The sequence below is a fragment of the Manis pentadactyla genome, chromosome 12, assembly GCF_030020395.1.
Source record: "Manis pentadactyla isolate mManPen7 chromosome 12, mManPen7.hap1, whole genome shotgun sequence".
In the NCBI taxonomy this organism is placed as follows: Eukaryota; Metazoa; Chordata; class Mammalia; order Pholidota; family Manidae; genus Manis; species Manis pentadactyla.
The window spans coordinates 40,358,580-40,381,687 of record NC_080030.1 but is presented as its reverse complement, the minus strand read 5'-3'; the positions used below and the strand labels follow the sequence as shown (position 1 = coordinate 40,381,687).

General features: G+C 37.4%; 1 protein-coding gene across 3 annotated transcripts in view; it reads right to left on the bottom strand.

Moving 5' to 3' along the window:
- The window catches only part of IPCEF1 (interaction protein for cytohesin exchange factors 1), a 117,135-nt gene that overhangs the window by 75,427 nt on the left and 18,600 nt on the right, over nucleotides 1-23,108 (bottom strand). Inside the window, exons 2-4 of one of the 3 annotated variants that reach the window (XM_036886772.2) lie at nucleotides 19,612-19,664; nucleotides 3,355-3,394; nucleotides 2,559-2,728 (exon numbers count right to left, since the gene is read on the bottom strand). In XM_036886772.2, the coding sequence (XP_036742667.1) occupies nucleotides 2,559-2,728; nucleotides 3,355-3,394; nucleotides 19,612-19,635 (234 nt within the window). In that variant the 5' untranslated portion in view covers nucleotides 19,636-19,664. Of the gene's footprint in view, nucleotides 1-2,558; nucleotides 2,729-3,354; nucleotides 3,632-19,611; nucleotides 19,665-23,108 lie in introns of those variants that run through there. The other 2 variants (XM_036886773.2, XM_057489081.1) reach the window with 2 other exon arrangements.

The following is a 23,108-nucleotide window of genomic DNA, read 5'->3' as shown; positions in this document are numbered from 1 at the left end:
ACCTCGGGGGTGTTTTGAGGAGTAAATATGGTCATGAGGAAAAGTACCTGGAATAGTCCGTGGCATATAGTAGGCGTCCAATAAGAGGTGGCTCTTGCTCTGATGCAGCCGATTCCATTACCTTCAGCATCAGGCCATATAAGAAAGAATAGGGAATTGGGAAGGTAGAATAAGAAGTTTTTTGCTCATTAGGCTTGGGTGCCTTGGGAGCTACTTTGTTGAATCTGAATTCCTTGAGTGGCAGAAAGCAAATAAATGTTCTTAGCTTGAGGGGATGTGTTTGGCTCTTATTTCACAGTTGACATTCATGCAGATAGCAGGAATATGACTGTTAATTAACTATTCACTCAGTAGCCTCTTTTCCCCATAACAAACTTATAATTAAGATGTCAGGGTGTGTGTGTGTGCCTGTGTGTGTGGAGAGAGGGAGAGAGAATTCTTCTATAACACAGAGTCATAGAATAAGGGAGTTGAAAGGGTCCTTGAGTTCTACACCAGTAGTTTAATAGGATAATTCCACGGCCAGATACCAGTAAACTTACTTGCCATTCACTGCTGCTGATCTACCCCTATTCAAGTACGTGATTTGCTCCCTGAATATTGCTTTATACGTTTGCATGAAACCAAGTGAAGACGGGTGCTTGAGTGTGTCTGATGCTCTCCTTTTCCTCTTTCCAATCTAGTCTCAGTCAACACCGCTGCTCTCTGTGGAAGCATGAGATTCCTAATGCCAAAAATAGGTAATTTGTTGCTCCTCTAAGAGAATTAAGCCAAATGAGCTGATGAAGCTAATAAGCCAAATCGGTAGATAAGTGGTTCAGAGGGTACTCCCTTACATCCTATGAAGACAGAGACAGCACCCAGAACATATTTGCTGAATAATCTGATTAAATGAGAAAATGCATGCCATTCTTATATCTGAGCTTTGTCACTCCCCACAGACGTGCCGTGCTCCGTCAGCACCCAATCCTGCCAGCAGCCTCTGGGAATTTCAGGGCAGCTATTAAAAGGTAAATCAGTAAGTCCTCTCATTTTATAAAAGATGCACACTGTCACTTGCCACAACTATCCAAAACAAGGGCCTAAAATAATATGAAACAAGAAGGAGAAATTCACATTTACCTTAATTTCTCTTAAGAAGGAAGTTGTATTTGTTTAGGAAAAAACCCTTAGGATGGAAAGGGAGACCCCTGGCCCAGGTTGCCTTAATTTGGGCAAAACGCTTCCATACTAATAAGAAGATGAATGTATCCACGAGAGGAGAAGAAAAGAGAAAAAGGAGACAGTGAAGCCTGCATGCTCTGCAAGGGGATTTTTGTGAACCTTCCAAATCTGTGATAAAGTTATGAAATGCACCAAAGACTTGAGGAAATATATTTTTAGGGAACTCAATGAATTTTTTGCCATGTTCTGCATGGGGTGAAACCAAAGCAATAAGCTTTGGGAAGAGGGGGAGCACAGGGGAGAAGGCTTACTCCAGAGCACTGGGCACGGCTCCAGTTTAACCAAATCTTTAGAGGGCAGGTGCCTAGGGGCATGTGGGTAGCACAAATTTTTTATTAGTGGCCAGTGAATATAAGTTTATCACCTAAAATTTTTACCCAAAAAGAATTTTTCTGGCTTTTGGGCACTTCCTAAACAATTTCCCCTTAACTGATTAAACGACACCCATTGCTGATCTTCACTATACCCCAAAGAGAAACTCAAGCTCTCCTGAGATCAGCATTTGGCTACTCAGGGGTCAGTGGAAAGAATTCTTATTGCAAAAATCCCTACTCATTCAATATCCAACAACATCCTTGTTTTCAAACTGTTTTCAAGCCAGGAAAGATCAGCAAACCTTCTAGCAATAACTTCATTTCCAGCACTCCCCAAGAGAAAACTAGCCTGTGAAGCAGACCACAAAATGTACTTCCCATTAAAGGATAAATAAAATACTTCCTATTAAAGGATAAATCAATCAACTTTCTTACTGAGCATTGTCCAAGCATCAGTGGTTTAATGCCATCACTGAACATACCGAGGAACAGGAGACACGACACAGGTACACAGATTAGTGATTCCAAAATCAACACACCTAATAAGGAAGGTCAGAGGAAAAGATAATAAGGAAGGAAAACCGGAAACAGCTTTCATGGGCTGAATCAATTTGCACACCTAATAGGTCTTCAAGCCGAGGCCCTTTTACAGGAGAGACCTTAACAAGGTACATCCCCAGGTCAAATGCTGTCCACGTCAATCCTGAAATGATGATGAGACTCCCGCATGGAATAGTAACGTTAATAGACCCTGAAAGCCTCCTTTTGTAAGGGGGTGAATTTGGACGCCCCTCTCCAACCAAAGATTAGTCAAGCAGAATGGTTTCTCCTCCGTGAAATACAGTAGCATACCCTGCATATCTACTGGACCAGAAACGGTTTCTCGATCTTGTTTATTTCCTCTGTTTTATGCCCAGAAATAAAAAATTAACTTTCCCATCAAGATCAACTGCTTCACAATGATCTTTAAGCCACCCTTTGTCAAAGATGCTGGAAACAGGAAGAAGACAGCGGACTCACCATCTGACTGCTGTACCAGTACAGCGACGATCCCTTCAGCACCACCCAGAACTTTTTCCATTTGTTGCTTAGGAAAGTTCCTTTTTCCTTCTTCTTATAGAGCCATCCTTGGCAGTCAGCATGTCCCAGGTCCTTACAGGATATCCTCCTCCGACTCATCGTGAAAAAGCCTGCACAATTATAGAGAAAGGTAGGTGAAAGATCACCCCTGATCTCTGTGATGGGGTGAAAGGTAACTGATTTGTTTGCATCCTGGGAGTTGTATTTTTTATCAAGATTTCTGCAAAATAAGTGCAAAAAAAAATAGTAGTTGATCTATTTTATTTTTAAACATTCATTCGGCGCTTAGAAGGCACAAAATGTGACCAAAGAGACAGTGAGACTAATATGCAAGTGTTAGTCTGAGAATATAATCAACAAGAATAAGTTGCAAAAATTAAAATCATGAGGCTGCCAGGCAATCAGCACAGGAATGCAGCTCCTTTCAACAATAATAGCAGTTAGTTATGCAATAGATGGACACGGGTTAATGTCCACCTAAAAACACGGCTACTTCTGACTCAGCGCCAGCTTTTCTCAACTCTCTTGACATACCACGAGGGATTGAGCCAAATGAACAGCATGCCGTCATTTCTTAAAATCGATCCAAAAATAACCAAAATTAATCTGCCATCCACCTCCCAATGTTAGTATTGAAACAGACAAAAATGTGATCCTGAAGAAGGCATCCGAGAGAAAAAAAACCACACTCACAGCACACAAATAGGGGATAAAGAAACAACAGAGATCTAATTACCTTGAGTTTTCTTTCTCGGCTTCTGACGCAAGGGAACCTGCTGAAAATGCAGGAAGGAAAGAAAAGAGGAAATTTCTGATTGTGTTGTAACATTTGTAAAGAGAGAAGGAGGGACGAGGTGGCAGTGTTTATGAGCAGGATGGAAGCTAAAAAAAACTCTCCAAGCAGAGCTTAAAGGGGAGCTACTAGCTGAGGCACAAAATGTGCTAATTAGAATCAATATACATTGAGCCGAACCTGAAAAAAATGCGTAACACGGCATTTTCTCACTAATGTTTCCTGTTTCCACCCACAGGCAGCTTTCTCGCTACGACTTCAGTTATGACAGGACAGTGTTTGCCGAAGTTCTTAAAAATAATAAAGTATTTCCCCTTTTATTTTTGTCAAGAGAAAAAAAAATACACCCTGCTTATCCTGCAAGTTCTAAATAACACCAATTATTTAAATAAACCTGGAAGACGGTCATTGTCCTCTCACAATATGATAGGTTCACATCTGACTATTAAATTCATGGTCTTGCTACCACAGGGAGTTAACACCTAAACCACATGAATTAAAAATCCCAGAAAAAGAAATTCTACAACCTCTTTTGGTGAGATGTAAGCTACTATCAATCCTCCTCACCAGGAAATTCTTGTTTACAGCCAGATTTAAATTATTTATTCTGTCTTTAAATATCTCTGAATATTTTTCACATGCTTTATGGAGGATAAATTAATGACCAGTTTCTATTTTATACTAGTTCTTCAAATACTCAGAACATAGACAATATATCTAAAATACACATTTTTCACAATAAATTTTGAACAATGCATGTGAAATCAGACTACAGCCAAAAATATAAAACAAAAAATGAATGCTTTCAAATGTCCCTGTGGGCGTGGTGTGTGTAGAGAGAGACATTTTAGATTAAGAAATTTCATATTTTCTCCACTTTGTCTAAGCTGAATTTACTCAGGGTTAAATGACCAAGTCTTTTCTGTTAGTAGAGAATTTGAAAAAATCTTACGTAATTGTAAAGCAGTTCTAAAAGTTGGTTACAATCTTATTACAACTATTATGTTAATCTACATGCATCTGGATAGTATTTTATATATCTGACCATTGATCTAATAGCTATTGTATATGGTTCTACTACACATTCAAAAAAGGAATATGATATAGGGAAAGTAGGGTGGGATTTTCAAATCCAGAGACCTGAAGTCAACTCATGGCTATTAAAATCAGTAGCTGTGTTACCCAGAGAAAAGTCTGTTTACCACTTGGAACTCACTTCCTCATTTGTAAAATAATAATTCCAATCCTTTAGATCTCGTAAATATTTAACAAGATTGTAAGTGAAACTCTGAAAAATAAAAAATATTACCTTAAATATAATACATTATATAATATTATGATTATCTCATAAATATTTAACAAGATTGTAAGTGAAAGTACTCTGAAAAATAAAAAATATTACCTCAAATATAATGTTATATAATATTATGATTACAGATATAAACAAATACTTCATATCTAATAAAAAATGCTAACTTTCTAGGATTAGTAGGACTAGTTATTTCATCAACAGTGATGAAGTTAAAGTACTTAAATTACGTTTCCTTGGAAATCCCATACTGACTTTTTATTTTATGAATAGAATATTTTACCCCTGAAGAAATTAATCATCCTTGTGAATAAAAGGTTACAACAGAGGAGATAATTTCCCTAAATTTAGGTTAGAATAAACATGCTATAATCATGATGTGTGACTAAAATTTAGACACGTTATCACAACAAGGTCCTGGTTCAACTCTACTTCATAAAATATCTCTCACAATGAACTGTATCTTGGATTAAAATTCCCACCAACCCCTCCAGTAGTTTTCGGTATCTTTTTTATATGCACTTATCTGAGATCATTAAATTGATTAGTACCTATTAACAAAATATTTTAGCCCAATATGTATATTACCTGGATAGCTAAAACACCTGAGATCCAGGACTAAAGGCAAAGAAGAGAGTGGGAAAATTTGAGAAAATACAGAGTCTAGGAGACCCCAGGGAGCACCGAAGACAAGCTAAGAACCAGGAGAATAGCAAGGAAAGGGTGTTGTAGACAGAGGCATTCCTAGAGGGTTCTGGACCCAGATGAACTACGTGAAGTCACATTCGTTCATACAAAAAGAGCAGCTTTAAGAAGAATGAGAGAGAGGAAAGTCACAAGGGGACAGCTGTAGGATCTGTGAAGAGGGGCACAACTCAACCCATGTCTCCTGACAGGGAACCAGTGAATCCCGTCCACCCATCCCTATGAGCTGTCAGTGGGGCTGATGGTTCTCCAGCTTCACCGTCCAATCTTAGGGCTGGTTCAAGAAAAGCCCCAAATCAAACTATAGGCTTCATCTCAATTTTGTCCAAGACCAATCCTTGGTCGCCACTAGATTCTTTGCCTAGGCTGGATAGAAAGCGAGAGTTCTAAACAGAAGGACAATACCCCAAATAGGGTAAGCACCCAACACCAACACGGAGAGAGGACTTGTCTCAGACCTTCTCTGGCCGGGAGGGGAGTTTAGTCATTGAGTCAAGCCTCCTCTGATAGGGCTTCTCCTAAGGCAAATTATTATAAAATCTACATAACTGCTCAAACTGTTTCCTCAGACCAGAAACAGACTGCATATCATAGAGAACAAATTACAGGGAGTTTGTTTCACTTGATACATATGAATTTGAAACCTAAACTGGTTTATATGAGAGAATGAAAACAATCTTGAGAACCTTGGTGAGTTGAAGCTACATCTTACACCCGAAGACAGGAAGTAGAGCCCACAAACTAGTCAGCTTCAGAAAGGTCTTAACATGTGGTTTTTCAGTAGGTGAAAATTCTACCTATACCTCCCTGTTTTTCAATTCTAAATCATGTCTTTCTACCCAATGAGATATTCTAGAGTGTATTTGTAACTTTCCTAACATATGAGAACTTTTCTGCAAATTTTTTTGAGTTCTAAATGCATTCCTTCTTCAGAAGACATGATCTTTATATAGGGTTTCTTGAATTTTGTTAGCATTTATTTGTGACTTACTAAACAAATTTTATAAACATGCTGTGAAAACTTCAAAGCTGCTAATGTTCTTTTCCAAATATTTTATATCTCTAAGTTTTGTTGCTGGAGCTATAACTTTGTAGGTATTTCTATCCTTTTCAGTGTATCTATGTGGCTTTCTTGTGTGGTTTTGTTTATACTTTTTGCTGTTTCTTTTATAAGCAACATAGAACTAGATTTTTATTTTTTGAGTATAATATGACTGCATGTACCTTTTTACAGGTGAGTTTATCTATTAACATTTATTGTAATTTTTATCTTTTTTATTTTTTATTTTATTTTTCCTTTTCTTCCCTTTCCTTACATTATTCCTCTGATGCTCAGTTCAGTATTTCTAAGTTCCTCATGAATATAGCATGTAATTCAGGACATTTTTTTACTCTTTTTTGAAGGCCTTCTCTCTTGTTATTTTAATCGAGGTTTTTATGTTTCCATTAAAAATGGTATTATCATTATTCATCAATAGGCTATTAAATTTAGGGGCATATTTTATCAATTTCTGTGATCACCTTTTTCCCTTTACCATGTATCTCTCTCAATTGGATTCACTTTTTACTAGAGTACCTCCTTTAACAGTCCTTTTAATGAGGGTTTACAGGTAGCAAATTTTCTTAGTCTTTATGTGAATTGTAATGTCTTTATTTTGCACTCAAAATAAAATGATACTTTAACTATTAAACTACTTTCTCCTGGTCCTTTGAAGATTTTGATCATTTCACTTCTAGCATTTATTGTATTGATGAGATTGCTGCTACCAATCTGATTATCATTCTTTGTATGTGATCTTTACACTCTTTTTAAGACTTATCCTTCTTAATTTTCTGTGGTTTATTACAATGTATCTACTTATGGACTTATTTTTATTTATACTGCTCAATCATCAGAATGAACTTTTGATTGGATAATTTGTATACTTTTTCAAGCATGGAAAACTAGCAGATATAATCAAATAGTGCCTTCCTGCAATTTTCCTCATTCTCTTCTTTGGATATTAGATACATATTAGTTCCTTTTTCTTAGTTTTTAATCTGTTTATCTCTCTGTGCCGTATGTGTTCCCTGTAATCTTTTCAATTTACTATTACTCTTTTCAAAGTGCCCAGTGTTGAGTTTATGCCATTTATTGAGTTTTCTTCTTAAAAGAATATATTTTTTTCTTTTCTAATTTTTTCAAAACGTACTTATACTTTATACTTCTGTGTGTGTGTCTGATTTCCTTTCAAAAATTTTAAAAGATTTTTTGAGCTTCGTGCTTAAGTTTTAAAATTTGTTTTCATATGAAATAAAATTATCTTCAAATTTTTTATTCTATACTGTATATTTCTTATCGTTTTAAAATCTGTTTTGCAATTTAAGTGTGCAGAATTTTTAGTGGAAGGGTGTATGTCCTCTCTCTTCCTTTCTCTCTCTCTGCTGCCCTTTCCCCCACTGTGCCCATGGGATCCCTCTTTGCCAGTTTGTAGGTTGACTCCATCTGGTGTGGAATCAATCCTACAGTCATGTCCTGAAGCAATCATGGGGACTCTTGCATATCCAGTCACTGATCTAGCTGGGGACTAGGTTCGGCTCCTGATTGAGGCTGCGTTCCTGTCCCCTCCCTCCCTACTCCATCAGGTGGCTGATTGTGTAACCCCAGGCAGTGGTTCCACAGCACTGGATTCTCCTTGCATCTTTAGCACCTTTCACAAGTTGGGGATTCTCCTCTTACCATTGTCATCAAGAAGTGAATGTGCTCTCCTCACAATTAATGGAACATTTTCTTACCTTTCTAACCTGGGCCAGCAGACAAACTAGGTCCCATTAGACCCACAGTTTCAGTCATGCTTGTTGCTTTCCATTTCTGATCAACAGAGATGATCACTGTGGTTTAAAGCCTACCTTTGATTTTTTGGTTTTCCTATGTCTCTCTTTGTCTATCATTGCTCTATGTTTGCAGCTAAGTGTCAAAGTGTGAACTCCAGGACCATTACTGAATGGAAGCCATTCATTTCATTTATAATATTCCATCTTGAAATCACAATACAAATGACAAACTAGTCCGTTCCTGTCATAGCATCAATATACCTCCAAGACATCTGTCCATTTCCTGTCCTGGCGCCTTAGTTTTTTCTCTTCTGCAGAAATGTCAGGCACTTTTATAACTCCACACTTTTGTCTACTTTATCACCTTCTCCCATCATCTAGTTAGTACTCACCCTTTCAGACCCAAGTCAAGTGTCACCTCCACCATGAAGCCTTCTCGGTTTCTCCTATAATAATCATATTCAGCCAGCTTATATGTAGTCACTGTAATAATTGATTTGTACTATCTCCCAAAGATCTTCATGGTGGATGTTATCTTTACCTGCCTTTTCACAATGAGAAACTGTATCTTGGTGTGGTTAAGTAGCCTCCCCCCACATCATATATAACGAGTAGCAGAGCCAAGTCTGGGACTCCGGCCAGCACAGCTGGACTCCTGAACCTATTGTTTAACTCTGTGTTATCCTGCTTCTTCCATCTTTTATATTCCCACAATGTGTTGCCAGTGCCTCTGTGTATATATCAGTGTGAGACATACATGGTGGTAATACTATCCACTCAGTGGTCCAACCCAGAATTTGTGAGTAACCTCAGAAAGGCCCTTTCCCCTATTCCACACATTTACTCAATCACTACCCTGTTCACGTTGCTTCTTAAAGGTTATTAAATCTCTTTTATCAACTCTGTAGTTGAGAGACTACAATTCTATATAGATTCAATGATTGGCCAAAATTTCAAGTTAGAATTGACGTTCTTGCACATGTCATGACTTCAATTTCAAAGCCCCTGGGATTAATCAACATTAAATTTGATATTTCCTTGACAGTAAAATGGACTTGTTCTGAACAAATTTCTACCTCTATCTAAAATACTATTTCCTCAAAAACCACAGTTGCTTTCTCCAGCATCCTGTTTTAACCATATCCTCCAAATACTAAGAATCTGGAACCCCAGAAACAGGAAGGCAGGGGCAGAGAAGGGCTGAGAGGAGGAACAGTGCTCCTGCAGTAGCTAACAAGCCCTCCCAGGAATCTGTTACCCAACAGCTGTCATGCCCTTCACTTGAAGTCCTCCTTGGGAAAGTAAATATCTTAAACAGCCTCCTGAGTTTGATCTGAGTTTGATTTGACTCAGTTCAACACAGAGCTACATTGATGAAGCAGCCTATAAAACAAGATGTCAAAACTTCAGCTCCTTTTCTTTGATCGAAAATGTGAAAAATAGAGAGGATTAAAGATGGCATGAGAGGAGAGACAGAGGCTTCCTCCTAAAACTGGATACAATTAGAAAATTTAATTGGCACAACTAATTCTGAGAGAACAACAGGAAATAGGATGGCATAAGACTGCACACACCTGGAGAAAAGAGCAGACGTCAGTGAACGGGGTAACGTACCAGAGCTGTGGCTCCGCAGGACCCAAGCCCCTCCCCCACCCCAGCTCACTGGCGGGAGGAAGAGAAATGGAGCAGGGAGGGAGTGGAAGGCCTGGGCCTGCTGAATACCTAGCTCCAGGGATCTGCTCTGGGAGCACAAACCTACATTTCATGGTGCTTTCATGAGACTCGCATGACAACCGGGTTGGAAAGTTAATACAGGCAGAGTTCCTGGGGAGACTGGGATTCCAGCTGCTTGGGAAAATCAGGGATCCATATCTGGCTGCTCTGGGACAAAAACTTATACCTGTGTGCCCAGCCCACTGGCTCAGGCAGTGGAGACAGGCACAGCAGCCAGGAGGCAGGGAACAGCTCTTTCCTACCCCCAGTACCGCTCCCCTGCGACCCCGGCATTGCTTCAGGGGCTGAGCAGCTCCAGAACAGAGCTTCTGGACACTAGAGGGCGCCATATACAAACATGAACCGCCAAAGGAACCTTGTCCAGAGTAAAATTGTTAATACAACTCCTGAGAAAGATTTAAATGATATGGACCTCGTGACTCTTCCTGAAAGGGAGTTCAAAATAAAAATAATCAACATCCTAATAGAGGTACAGAAAGACATCCAAGAACTCAGGAATGAATTCAGGTCAGAGATCCAATCGTTAAAGAACACGATGGAGGGTATTAAAAGCAGGTTGGATATGGTGGAGGAGACAATAAATGAAATAGAAACTAGAGAAGAGGAATACAAAGAAGCTGAGGCACAGAGAGAAAAAAGGATCTCTAAAAATGAAAGAATATTGAGAGAACTGTGCGACCAATCCAAGTGGAACAATATTCACATCATAGGGATACCAGAAGAAGAAGAGAGAGAAAAAGGGATAGAAAGTGTCTTTGAGGAGGTAGTTGCTGAAAACATCCCCAATCTGGGGAAGGAGATAGTCTCTCAGGCCATGGAGATCCACAGATCCCCCTACACAAGGGACCCAAGGAAGACAACACCAAGACATATAGTAATTAAAATGGGAAAGATCAAGGATAAGGACAGACTGTTAAAAGCAGCCAGAGGCACAAATAAGATCACATACAAAGGAAAGCCCATCAGACTAACAACACACTTCTCAGCAGAAACCTTACAGGCTCGAAGGGAGTGGCATGATGTATTTAATGCCATAAAGCAGAAGGGCCTGGAACCAAGATTACTTTATCCAGCAAGATTATCATTTAAATTTGAAGGAGGGATTAAACAATTTCCATATAAGCAAAAGCTGAGAGAGTTTACCTTCCACAAACCATCTCTGCAGTCTATTTTGGAGGGACTGCTATAGATGGAAGTGTTCCTAGGGTTGGATAGCTGTCACCAGAGGTAGTAAAATCATGGCAGGTAGGGTGGAGCAGCTAATTGCGAGTCAAATGCAAAATTAAATTGACTATCCCCAAAATCAATCAAGTGATAGAGAAAAAGTATAGAATCTGATACCTAATATATAAAGAATGAAGGAGGAAGAAAAAGGAGGAGAAATAGAAAAGAACCTTTAGATTGTGCTTGTAACAGCATACTAAGTGAGTTAAGTTAGACTCTTAGATAGTAAGGAAAGTAACCTGGAACCTTTGGTAACCACGAATCTAAAGCCTGAAATGGCAATAAGTACATACCTATCGATAATCACCCTAAATGTAAATGGCTGAATGCACCAATCAAAAGACATAGAGTCACTGAATGGATGAAAAATCAAGACCCATCTATATGCTGCTTACAAGAGACTCACCTCAAACCCAAAGACATGCACAGACTAAAAGTCAAAGGATGGAAAAAGATATTTCATGCAAACAATAGGGAGAAAAAAGCAGGAGTTGCAGTACTAGTATCAGACAAAGCAGACTTCAAAATAAAGAAAGTAGCAAGAGATAAAGAAGGACATTACATAATGATAAAGGGCTCAGTCCAACAAGAGGATATAACCATTATAAGTATATATGCACCCAACACAAGAGCACCAGCATATGTGAAACAAATACTAACAGAACTAAAGGAGGAAATAGACTGTAATGCATTCATTTTAGGAGACTTCAACACACCATTCACTCCAAAGGACAGATCCACGAGACAGAAAATAAGTAAGGACACAGAGGCACTGAACAACACAGTAGAACAGATGGACCTAATAGACATATATAGAACTCTACACCCAAAAGCAACAGGATACACATTCTTCTCAAGTGCACATGGAACATTCTCCAGAATAGACCACATACAAGGCCACAAAAAGAGCCTCAGTAATTTCCAAAAGACTGAAATCCTTCCAACCAACTTTTCAATCCACAAAGGTATAAAACTAGAAATAAATTGTACCAAGAAAGCAAAAAGGCTCACAAACACATGGAGGCTTAACAACACGCTTCTAAATAGTCAATGGATCAATGACCAAATGAAAATGGAGATCTAGCAATATATAGAAATAAATGACAACAACAACACAAAGCCCCAAATTCTGTGGGACGCAGTGAAAGCAGTCTTAAGAGGAAAGTATATAGCAATCCAGGCATATTTAAAGAAGGAAGAACAAACCCAAATGAATAGTCTAACATCACAATTATCAAAATTGGAAAAAGAAGAACAAATGAGGCCTAAAGTCAGCAGAAGGAGGGACATAATAAAGATCAGAGAAAAAATAAGCAAAATTGAGAAGAATAAAACAATAGAAAATCAATGAAACCAAGAGCTGGTTCTTTGAGAAAATAAACAAAGTAGATAAGCCTCTAGCCAGACTTATTAAGAGAAAAAGAGAATCAACACACATCAACAGAATCAGAAATGAGAAAGGAAACATCACGACAGACCCAACCGAAATACCAAGAATTATTAGAAACTACTACGAAAACCTATATGCTAAGAAGCTGGAAAACCTAGAAGAAATGGACAACTTCCTAGAAAAATACAACCTTCCAAGACTGACCAAGGAAGAAACACAAAATCTAAACAAACCAATTACCAGCAAAGAAATTGAAGCACTAATCAAAAAACTACCCAAGAAAAAAAACCCCGGGCCAGATGGATTTACCTCGGAATTTTATCAGACATACAGAGAAGACATAGTACCCATTCTCCTTAAAGTTTTCCAAAAAATAGAAGAGGAGGGAATACTCCCAAACTCATTCTATGAAGCCAACGTCACCCTAATACCAAAACCAGGCAAAGACCCCACCAAAAAAGAAAATTACAGACCAATATCCCTGATGAATGTAGATGCAAAAATACTCAATAAAATATTAGCAAACCAAATTCAAAAATATATCAAAAGGATCATACACCATGACCAAGTGGGATTCATCCCAGGGATGCAAGGATGGTACAACATTCGAAAATCCATCAACATCATCCACCACATCAACAAAAAAAAAGACAAAAACCACATGATCATCTCCATAGATGCTGAAAAAGCATTGGACAAAATTCAACATCCATTCATGATAAAAACTCTCAGCAAAATGGGTATAGAGGGCAAGTACCTCGACATAATAAAGGCCATATACAATAAACCTACAGCCAACATCATACTTAACAGCGAGAAGCTGAAAGTTTTTCCTCTGAGATCGGGAACAAGACAGGGATGCCCACTCTCCCCACTGTTATTTAACATAGTAATGGAGGTCCTAGCCATGGCAATCAGACAAAACAAAGAAATGCAAGGAATCCAGATTGGTAAAGGAGAAGTTAAACTGTCACTATTTGCAGATGACATGATACTGTACATAAAAAACCCTAAAGACTCCACTCTAAAACTACTAGAACTGATAATGGAATCAGCAAAATTTCAGGATACAAAATTAACACACAGAAATCTGTAGCTTTCCTATACACTAACAATGAGCCAATAGAAAGAGAAATCAGGAAAACAATTCCATTCACAATTGTATCAAAAAGAAGAAAATACCTAGGAATAAACCTAACCAAAGAAGTGAAAGACCTACACCCTGAAAACTATAAGACACTCTTAAGAGAAGTTAAAGAGGACACTAACAAATGGAAACTCATCCCATGCTCTTGGCTAGGAAGAATTAATATCATCAAAATGGCCATCCTGCCCAAAGCAATATACAAATTTGATGCAATCCCTATCAAATTACCAACAACATTCTTCGATGAACTGGAACAAATAGTTCAAAAATTCATATGGAAACACCAAAGACCCCGAATAGCCAAAACAATCCTGAGAAAGAAGAATAAAGTGGCGGGGCTCTCACTCCCCAACTTCAAGCTCTACTACAAAGCCATAGTAATCAAGACAATTTGGTACTGGCACAAGAGCAGAGCCACAGACCAGTGGAACAGATTAGAGACTCCAGACATTAACCCAAACATATATGGTCAATTAATATTCAATAAAGGAGCCATGGACATACAATGGGGAAATGACAGTCTCTTCAACAGATGGTGCTGGCAGAACTGGACAGCTACATGTAAGAGAATGAAACTGGATCACTGTCTAACCCCATACACAAAAGTAAATTCAAAATGGATCAAAGACCTGAATATAAGTCATGAAACCATAAAACTCTTAGAAAAAAACATAGGCAAAAATCTCTTGGATGTGAACATTAGCTGCTTCTTCATGAACATATCTCCCTGGGCAAGGAAAACAAAAGCAAAAATGAGCAAGTGGGACTATGTCAAGCTGAAAAGCTTCTGTATAGCAAAGGACACCATCAATAGAACAAAAAGGTGCCCTACAGTATGGGAGAATATTTTCGTAAATGACAGATCCGATAAAGGCTTGACATCCAAAATATATAAAGAGCTCGTGCTCTTCAAAAAACAAAAAGCAAATAATTCAATTAAAAAATGGGCAGAGGAGCTGAACAGACAGTTCTCCAAAGAAGAAATTCAGATGGCCAACAGACACATGAAAAGATGCTCCACATCGCTAGTTATCAGAGAAATGCAAATTAAAACCATAATGAGATATCACCTCACACTAGTAAGGATGGCCACCATCCAAAAGACAAACAACAACAAATGATGGCAAGGTTGCAGAGAAAGGGGAACCCTCCTACACTGCTGATGGGAATGTAAATTCGTTCAACCATGTGGAAAGCAGTATGGAGGTTCCTCAAAATGCTAAAAATAGGCTTACCATTTGACCCAGGAATTCCACTTCTAGGAATTTACCCTAAGGATGCAGCACTCCAGTTTGAAAAAGACAGATGCACCCCTATGATTATTGCAGCACTATTTACAATAGCCAAGAAATGGAAGCAACCTAAGTGTCCATCAGTAGATGAATGGATAAAGAAGATGTGGTACATATACACAATGGAATATTATTCAGCCATAAGAAGAAAACAAATCCTACCATTTGCAACAACATGGATGGAGCTAGAGGGTATTATGCTCAGTGAAATAATCCATGCAGAGAAAAACAAATACCAAATGATCTCACTCATCTGTGGAGTATAAGAACAAAAGAAAAACTGAAGGAACAAAACAGCAGCAGAATCACAGAACCCAAGAATGGACTAACAGTTACCAAAAGGAAAGAGACTGGGGAGAATGGGAGGGTAGGGAGGGATAAGGGCGGGGAAGAAGAAAGGGGGTATTATGATTAGCATGTATAATGTGGGGTGTGGGGGAAAGGGGAGGGCTTTGCAACACAGAGAAGACAAGTAGTGATTCTACAACATTTTACTATGCTGATGGACAGTGACTATAATGGGGTTTGTGGGGGGGACTTGGGGTAGGGGAGAGCCTAGTAAACATAATGTTCTTCAAAAAAATAAAAATAATTTTTAAAATAATTTTTTTAAAAATGTGAAAAATATATTCCTTACTTCATCCCTGAGACACACACCATAGGCGTGAAGGGCAGGGCAGGTTCCCAGGGGGCCTGAATTATGTCTGGGCTGGTCACTGCACACAGTACGTGTAACGACCAGCCAGTACATGGTCTGTGAGTAGTGAATGCAGAGCTTTCTTATGAAGGAATGTCCTCCACATGCAGTGAGCTGATTCTCATCAGCCTGAAAACTGAGCAAAATAACCATGATTTCTATGCACAGACTTTCATTTCTGGAAAGTTTTTCACTTGACATTTTATTTTCAGGCAATATTTAATGAAAGAATTCTTGAGAGAACTGTAACAAAATTTTGATGTAAGATAATTCTAACATTTCTTCCCCACTGGAGCCACTCCTGAAAATAAGAAATCTCAGAAGCTTTAGGTAAAAGAATTACGTACAACAGTAAAAGAGGCAATGTGTCACACTCCTTCCGAGGCTTGTCATCTTTAAATTCAGGCTGTTTTCCTTTCTTAGCTAAAACATTCTTATTAAAATCTGAGACCAGAGAACTTTCTTAAGCAAGCCCTTAAGATTCAAATATCCTCATCTCTATACACATCTATTTGTTTATTTTAGGGAGAAACTAATCATAAAGTAAAACTAACCAATACTGACTCTGTGTACAACAATTTGCAGTCACCATGGTGTGGTGTACAGAAGGCCTTATGAATATCAAGCACTACGTGAATGGATTCTAAGAGATGTTTAAGGATTGTGCCAAATCTAATCATTATGTTGAGGACTTCCCAACAAGCTATGTCCCAGATCCTGGAGGTGATTATGCTAATTCTTCTGTTCAGGCCACAGTTTGGTAAAGGATGGCTCTCTTGACTCAACCATTGGCTATAATATGATTATTCAGCACCAAGGACCAGAGATTCAATGACATGCAAGCTCCGACATGGCTTCCAGCCAAACACAGGAGACAGAGAACCAAACAAAGATAATGAGGTCTGTACCAAAGTGCTTCAGTGTCCATCATTATAGCATTTACCCAGAAATCGGGGGTCAGGGAAGGAAGGCACCTCATGAACTGACAAAAACAAAGACCTTGGAAGATAAAGACCTCAGCATAAGAGGGTTTGATACAGGGAAGCAGATAGAACCCAATAGGCATTGACCCCAGGCTGTGGGCGGAAAACCATAATCAGTTCACATCATACAGGGCCTTGTAAGTTATGTTTAAAAGTATAAAGTCAATGGGGAGCCACTGACCAGATGCCAACGGGCAAGCAGCAGCGGCAGCAGATTTGCATTTAGAAAAATTCACTCTGGCTGTTGTTCAGCAAGTGGATTGGAGAAGGGACAGGTGCAGAGGCAGAGAGCCCAGTGGGCAGAGGGAAGCATAAGGGTTATGTCTGTGTAGATGCAGAAATATTTTTGGAAGTAAAAACCAACGGAACTTGGTGAGCCAATACTTTTGGTTCCGTGTGAAGTTTTCCCTTTGACAATTTTGCTGGATGCTTCAGAGGAAAGAAAAGCAACCTATGAGAGAACAGCTTGACTTAGCAAAAGAGAAGAATGCTATTCTACCACATATAATAAAAATTTCAAATGCTTAGAATCTAGTTTCTTTGGCAGTTTTATTAGCACCATTTACCATAGCAACTTCAACAGCGATCAGGTCAGGATCACCAAAAGGGCCTTAAAAGTATTGCCTGTCCCCCCCCCCCCAGCAATCTCATCTTGGTACCCCAGCACCAAGCAGAGTGATCAGCCCAGATAACTCAGTAAATGTTAGTTTAATGGAAATGAAGTGTAAGTCAGGTTGTGATTAGGTCAGATGTATCAAGCCCTCTGAAACTACCTGGCATAAAAACAGGTCTTCTGTGTGACATTTCATTTAGAGAACAAGTGACGGCAGAACATTGAACTAATTTTCTGAATGGAAAGATAAAGTAGGGGACCTGCTGAAAAGCAACTGGGAAAAATGCATACGAGAGATGTTCAGCAGTACTGCCCAGGTACCGATGGCTGTGAGATAAAAATAACAGGTGAAAGACACACAAGGAGGGCTGGGCCATTGAGCCTAGGTGTTGGGGGGTGGCTCAGTAAATGAACAATACCTGTAAATAGCCGCAGTTCCCTTCAGTGAGAACAGAACCCACTTGTGCCCAGGTCTGGGGGAAGGCAGGTTACTTAGAGCGGTGATGGCTCTAGACAGGAGTTGTGGCTGATAAGTCAGTCTTTTGATAGTCACGCCTGCAACCAACCTTTGTTTCAATACCCAGGGTGAAACATTTTGTTTAAGATGTAGTGATTTTAACTTGTTTCAAGTTACAATCAAGTCTCCAGTTCCTACCTAGCAGATGATACTAGGTACAAAGTACTAGAGTTTCCTGACTCTATCTGATACTCTGTGATAGAGTCCAGAGAGGGAATCAGTGAACATTAAATGAATATTTCAATGAATAAATAAATGAACCTGTTCAAGTGCTTAGGTTCTGTCTTATTATCTGAATGTCCATTTCTTCTTAAACATATACGATAAACTCCTCCCCATTGGAAGACTACATTCTTTCAGAGGAAAAGGCGAAGCAATATAAGAATTAAACACCGCATTACCTTTCTCAAGGATCCAAGCATCCTAACTCTTCTTTTTCATTTCTTTGTTCCAAATAACACATACACAAATTACATGAAATTTTTTCTTTTTAAAAGTTTCCATAAACTTTGGATGCATTAACTTTTAGTCTTCCTCACTCTACCCTTACAGATCTGTGATATCCATTTGCTTGTGCCCTTGACCATAAGACTTTCCTTTTAACATCCTATAATATCCCTAATATCTAATCCTAGCAAAAGTCTCCCATTGCAGCCTCATTTATTCTCTTAGTTGTTCCTTTTCTTTATCTTCACTGTGATTATTCATATTTCTGATATCAGAAAACACCCACCCAAGGGATCACACTTCCCTTTTCTGCCTGTTTTAGATGGACAATTTACTAGGGTATGTAACTACAATTTGTGTCTTCATTTTTAGTTTTCTGCAGTCCTGCCCCCCAAAGTTCCCACCATGTTTCATTACTAGCATGCTTTTCTTTCTCATTTAGAATTAGCACCAGAATTAAAATGCTCTCATTGCCTTCTCTATGTCTGGATATGAAATTGTCAGCAAAGCAAGCAGAGAATCAATCAGCTGCTCTGCTTTTTAGTAAGGTGTCTCTTCCACAAGCTGTCTAGTCCACACAGGGTCTCCATCACTATTTCTACAACCTGCCTTCACATCCCCATTTTCCAATGTGCATCAGGAAACCATTGTCCGTGTTTCCTATTTGGTAGGAAGTCTATGCTGTATTCTCTCAACACCCCACCATCAATTCTGCTTTTGACTCTACTCCAAAAACTACCCTATGCATCCATCATGAGGTCATTAGATTTGCCAAAAAATGCACACAGTACAATCCCATACTACCCTACATTCCCTTCTATTACTGTTATTATACAATCAATTGTGTATACTTATTATTATATAATTTACTACTTAATTTTCCCTGCATAAGTTTCCTTCTCTAATAGAGATAATATACTTGCTCAACTGACTAATTTAGGAAAACTTCTGTCTATAAAATTATTTTAAAAGGAAACCTGATGTTTCAGCTGAAACCACAGTTTCAGCAAAATAGTTAACAGAATTTTTCTGAGGTTGCACTGTACCACAGTTAACTTAAACACAGAGATAATTTATGTACAGTACATTAAAATCATTCTTAATTTGTCTTAATTTTTAAAAGTAAATAATGGAGAGTCTTAAGCAAATGCCTGGTGATCATAAGAAACCCTTGAAATCTTGCAAAAGGATCATTTAATTCCATTGTGGTTAATACATTGAGGATAATAAATGGCTAGCCAAAGTTAAAATCAACTTATCTATTTTTTATTCATTCATCAAACTGAAGACTAGTATCTAAAGATTAGGTTGTTCCAAAGGGTACTTACAAGAACATTGCCATCAGTAGCCATGTATGATGTCAAATCGGTAGAAACAAAAACTACAAGAGAATAAAAGCAATTCATTAAATGGTCTTTTAATACAGAACACAATAAGCCAAATGTTTAAAACTGAGGTCATAAAATAAGACAGAATTTCCTTTGCACATTTGTCAGTACACTTCCCAGTCTACAGCAAGACAAGAATATTATTTATGTAATTAATATTATATTATACATAAACATGTATCTTTGAAAAGTGAAAATATTTTCCTCTTCATGGTGAACAATACAATGTAAGATGTGGAAATATTTGATCCATTTCTATTATTCTGATGTAGTAACTAAACTATTTCAAAAATGAACTGCCTCAGAAGTTCCAACTTTAATGTGAAGATGAGCCCCTTTTGATGTACTGCACTTTGTACTGGATTATCTGAAAAATAAGACATTCTGAGGTTTCAAGAAAAACAAATGAAAACAAAATGAAAAAAATATCTTTTTTTTAGGACAACCAAGAAACTTGTTAAACATCCACGAGCCACTGAAACTCTCCCCAAAGCAGAGAGCCTTTTAATTTCTTCCCAGTGACACTACAAATAGAGATTGATACTCCATGTTCCTTTATTTCGTATATCAGTGGTTCCCAAATCTTAAAGAATGGATACCTCTTTTTAACATCAAAAAGACCATATTATATAGATATGAATTAAATATTTATTTATAAACATCAAAGACAAAAACCACAATAAAAGACATAATTTACTTACTTAACTTTTTAACTTATTTATTTAAAAAAATACCCTAATACCTAAATTCAAATCACCCTGGTGAAAACATCTGCAATATATAGCTAATATATAAGAATCAAAATATAAAGAGTTCTTACACATCAATGAAACAATAATAAGCAAATGAATGGAAATAAGGGAATGAAAATTTTTTAAAATACAAATACAAATGATGAATGTTTAACCACATTAGCAACAAGTGCAACATAAAACAACATGATTTCATTTTTGTCAAGATTGGCACACATGAAAATATTAAGTGGAGGTGTGTTGCTAAGTGTAATTTGCTGTAGTTAGAATGCCAGATTATTACAGCCGGCTACAGGGCAATTTGTCAAGATGACAGCGGTGACGATGAGGACAGCCAAAATGGCCACTTGCTAAGTCTTTACTGTGTGCCATCAGCTATGCTGAAGTCCTACAACCAAACAGGCAGAGTTTTGCAACATAGCCTTAATTACAAAGTAGGGGGAAAAGCATGTATGCTGTGATACCATTCATTATCATAAAAATATAGGTTTATATACCTACATATCCTGCATCATTTATTGCATTAGGGTAAAACATCTGAAGTTACTCACAGCAAAATGTGCATACTAATTATCTCTGAGAGCTGGAGTAACCCATATGTGTTTATTGTCTACAGTATTTATAAAATAAAAATGATCAGATAAAATGCTAAATATTGTACTGATAAATACTCTTTATAAGAAAGTATTTTTAATATCCACTGAGTGAACACGTAGCAAGTAAAAGCTAGTTTGAATTAAGTAGCTCTTTTAGTAAAGAAGCTTGTAGGACTTGTAGAAATTAAGAGCAAAGCTTTGGATTGGTCTGGGCTGGATTTAAATCCCAGCCTGGAAATTTATAGGGTAATTGTGACTGGGTAACTGATATTTTGGGGCCTGAGGAATCCCATCTGTACCATGGGGATAATAATAGTATTTTCTCCTTAGAGTCAGATAAAATTTAAGAGAAAATACTTTTCTAATGCTCATAGCAGGGCCCAACTTACAATAAATACTGAAAAAGATACTTTGTTGTCATAAAATATATTCACTCCTTAAGCAAGAATTTATTAAAGGTCAACTACGTATACCCTTTAAATGTAATATAAAACATCACTGTTTAACCTTTCCTGACTCTGTTTAACATTTCCAGATAACTAATTGGCACATCCCCTACAATAACATAAAAGCTAAAAAATTGCATTTATTAAGTGTTTACTATGTGCCCAGCTAATTGATGATTTTCATGTATCATGCCATATGATTAGAACGACCTTATGAATAATCTGCTATTATTAGTCCCATGTCTTAGATGAGGCAATCTAGGTAATTTAGGGGAAGAAGTTAGCAAATGGATATTTCTGAATTCAAACACATATGCCAGAGTCTGCTCTCTTAACCACCACAGCACTATCCCGGCTCGCCCCAGATTTCCCACAGGACATTGCTCCTAATTAACATCTCAGGGACCACAATGTTGTATCATGGTGCCGTGGACAATGAGAATAAAGGTCGAGGTGGACCCACTCTTCTACATGCCCCAGGACCTAAGCCAGTGAAGAGTTTAGGTAAGAGTTGTCAAAATAATGTTTTAAATTAATAGATCACACCCTCAGACAACTTTGATTTCAGTGGAATTCTGAATCCCTTCCCTCAGCCAGCTTTCTGAATCTCCTATTTTCAGGACAACCAAGAAACTTTTAAATATCCACAAGTCACTGAAACTCTCCCCAAAGCAGAGAGCCTTTTTATTTCTTAATTGTTTGTGAATCATTAAAAGTAATTGTTGTGATAGTCATCATGTTGTATTTGGCGTATATTTGGAAGGAGTTCAAAAACTGCTCCATTCCCATCTACTTATTTATGTGAAAAATAGTTCTAAGTGCTTACATACATAAAATATAATAGGATTAATATTAAAATCCTATTAAAAATAGGATTAAAATAAAATTAACCTCTCATTCTAGCAATAAATAATACTTATCCATGGATATGTTACATAAGTACAGGGAAAACCTCATCTATCTCATTAAACAATGCATTTTCAATAAAAATATCTATCTCTTGTATTAATCATTACTTGTCAAAGTTTATAAACTACTCAATCTGTTTGTTAAATTATATACCAATAAAATTATAATGATAACTCACTCCAGATGAAATATTTATGGCTTAAAAAATTAAATCACACAAAAATTTTTTAATTAATTTCAATTTATGTTTTTCTGCTGAAATATATGATAGAATTGTCAAAAAAAAGTTTTCCAGCACAAAAAAATTGGATAAAAATGTATGGAGTAATGGAATGAAAATACGAGTTCCAGGGAGAAAAAAACAGAACAATGTAAAATTTACAACTCCAAAAATTACTTTAAAAAAAAAAGGGACATACCAAATATCTGAAGTATTATATTGCACAGATTATATTTAAAGAGAAATATAATATTTTTGCTATCAAGATTTAGAATATATCAGAAATTACATCTTTTGCAACTATTTAAACATATGATAAAAATTCTAGGTGATGATTTAAGGTGTAAGGGAGTACACCAAATTATTTTATGGTTACACCCAAAAAACAGTGTTTTAAAACTACTGCACATACATAAGTTAGGATCAAACAGATTTCATTTTGCCACTTGTTAAATATGGAAATTTATGAAAATCACTTATTTCCCTGAATAGCAAACACCTCATCTGTTAAATA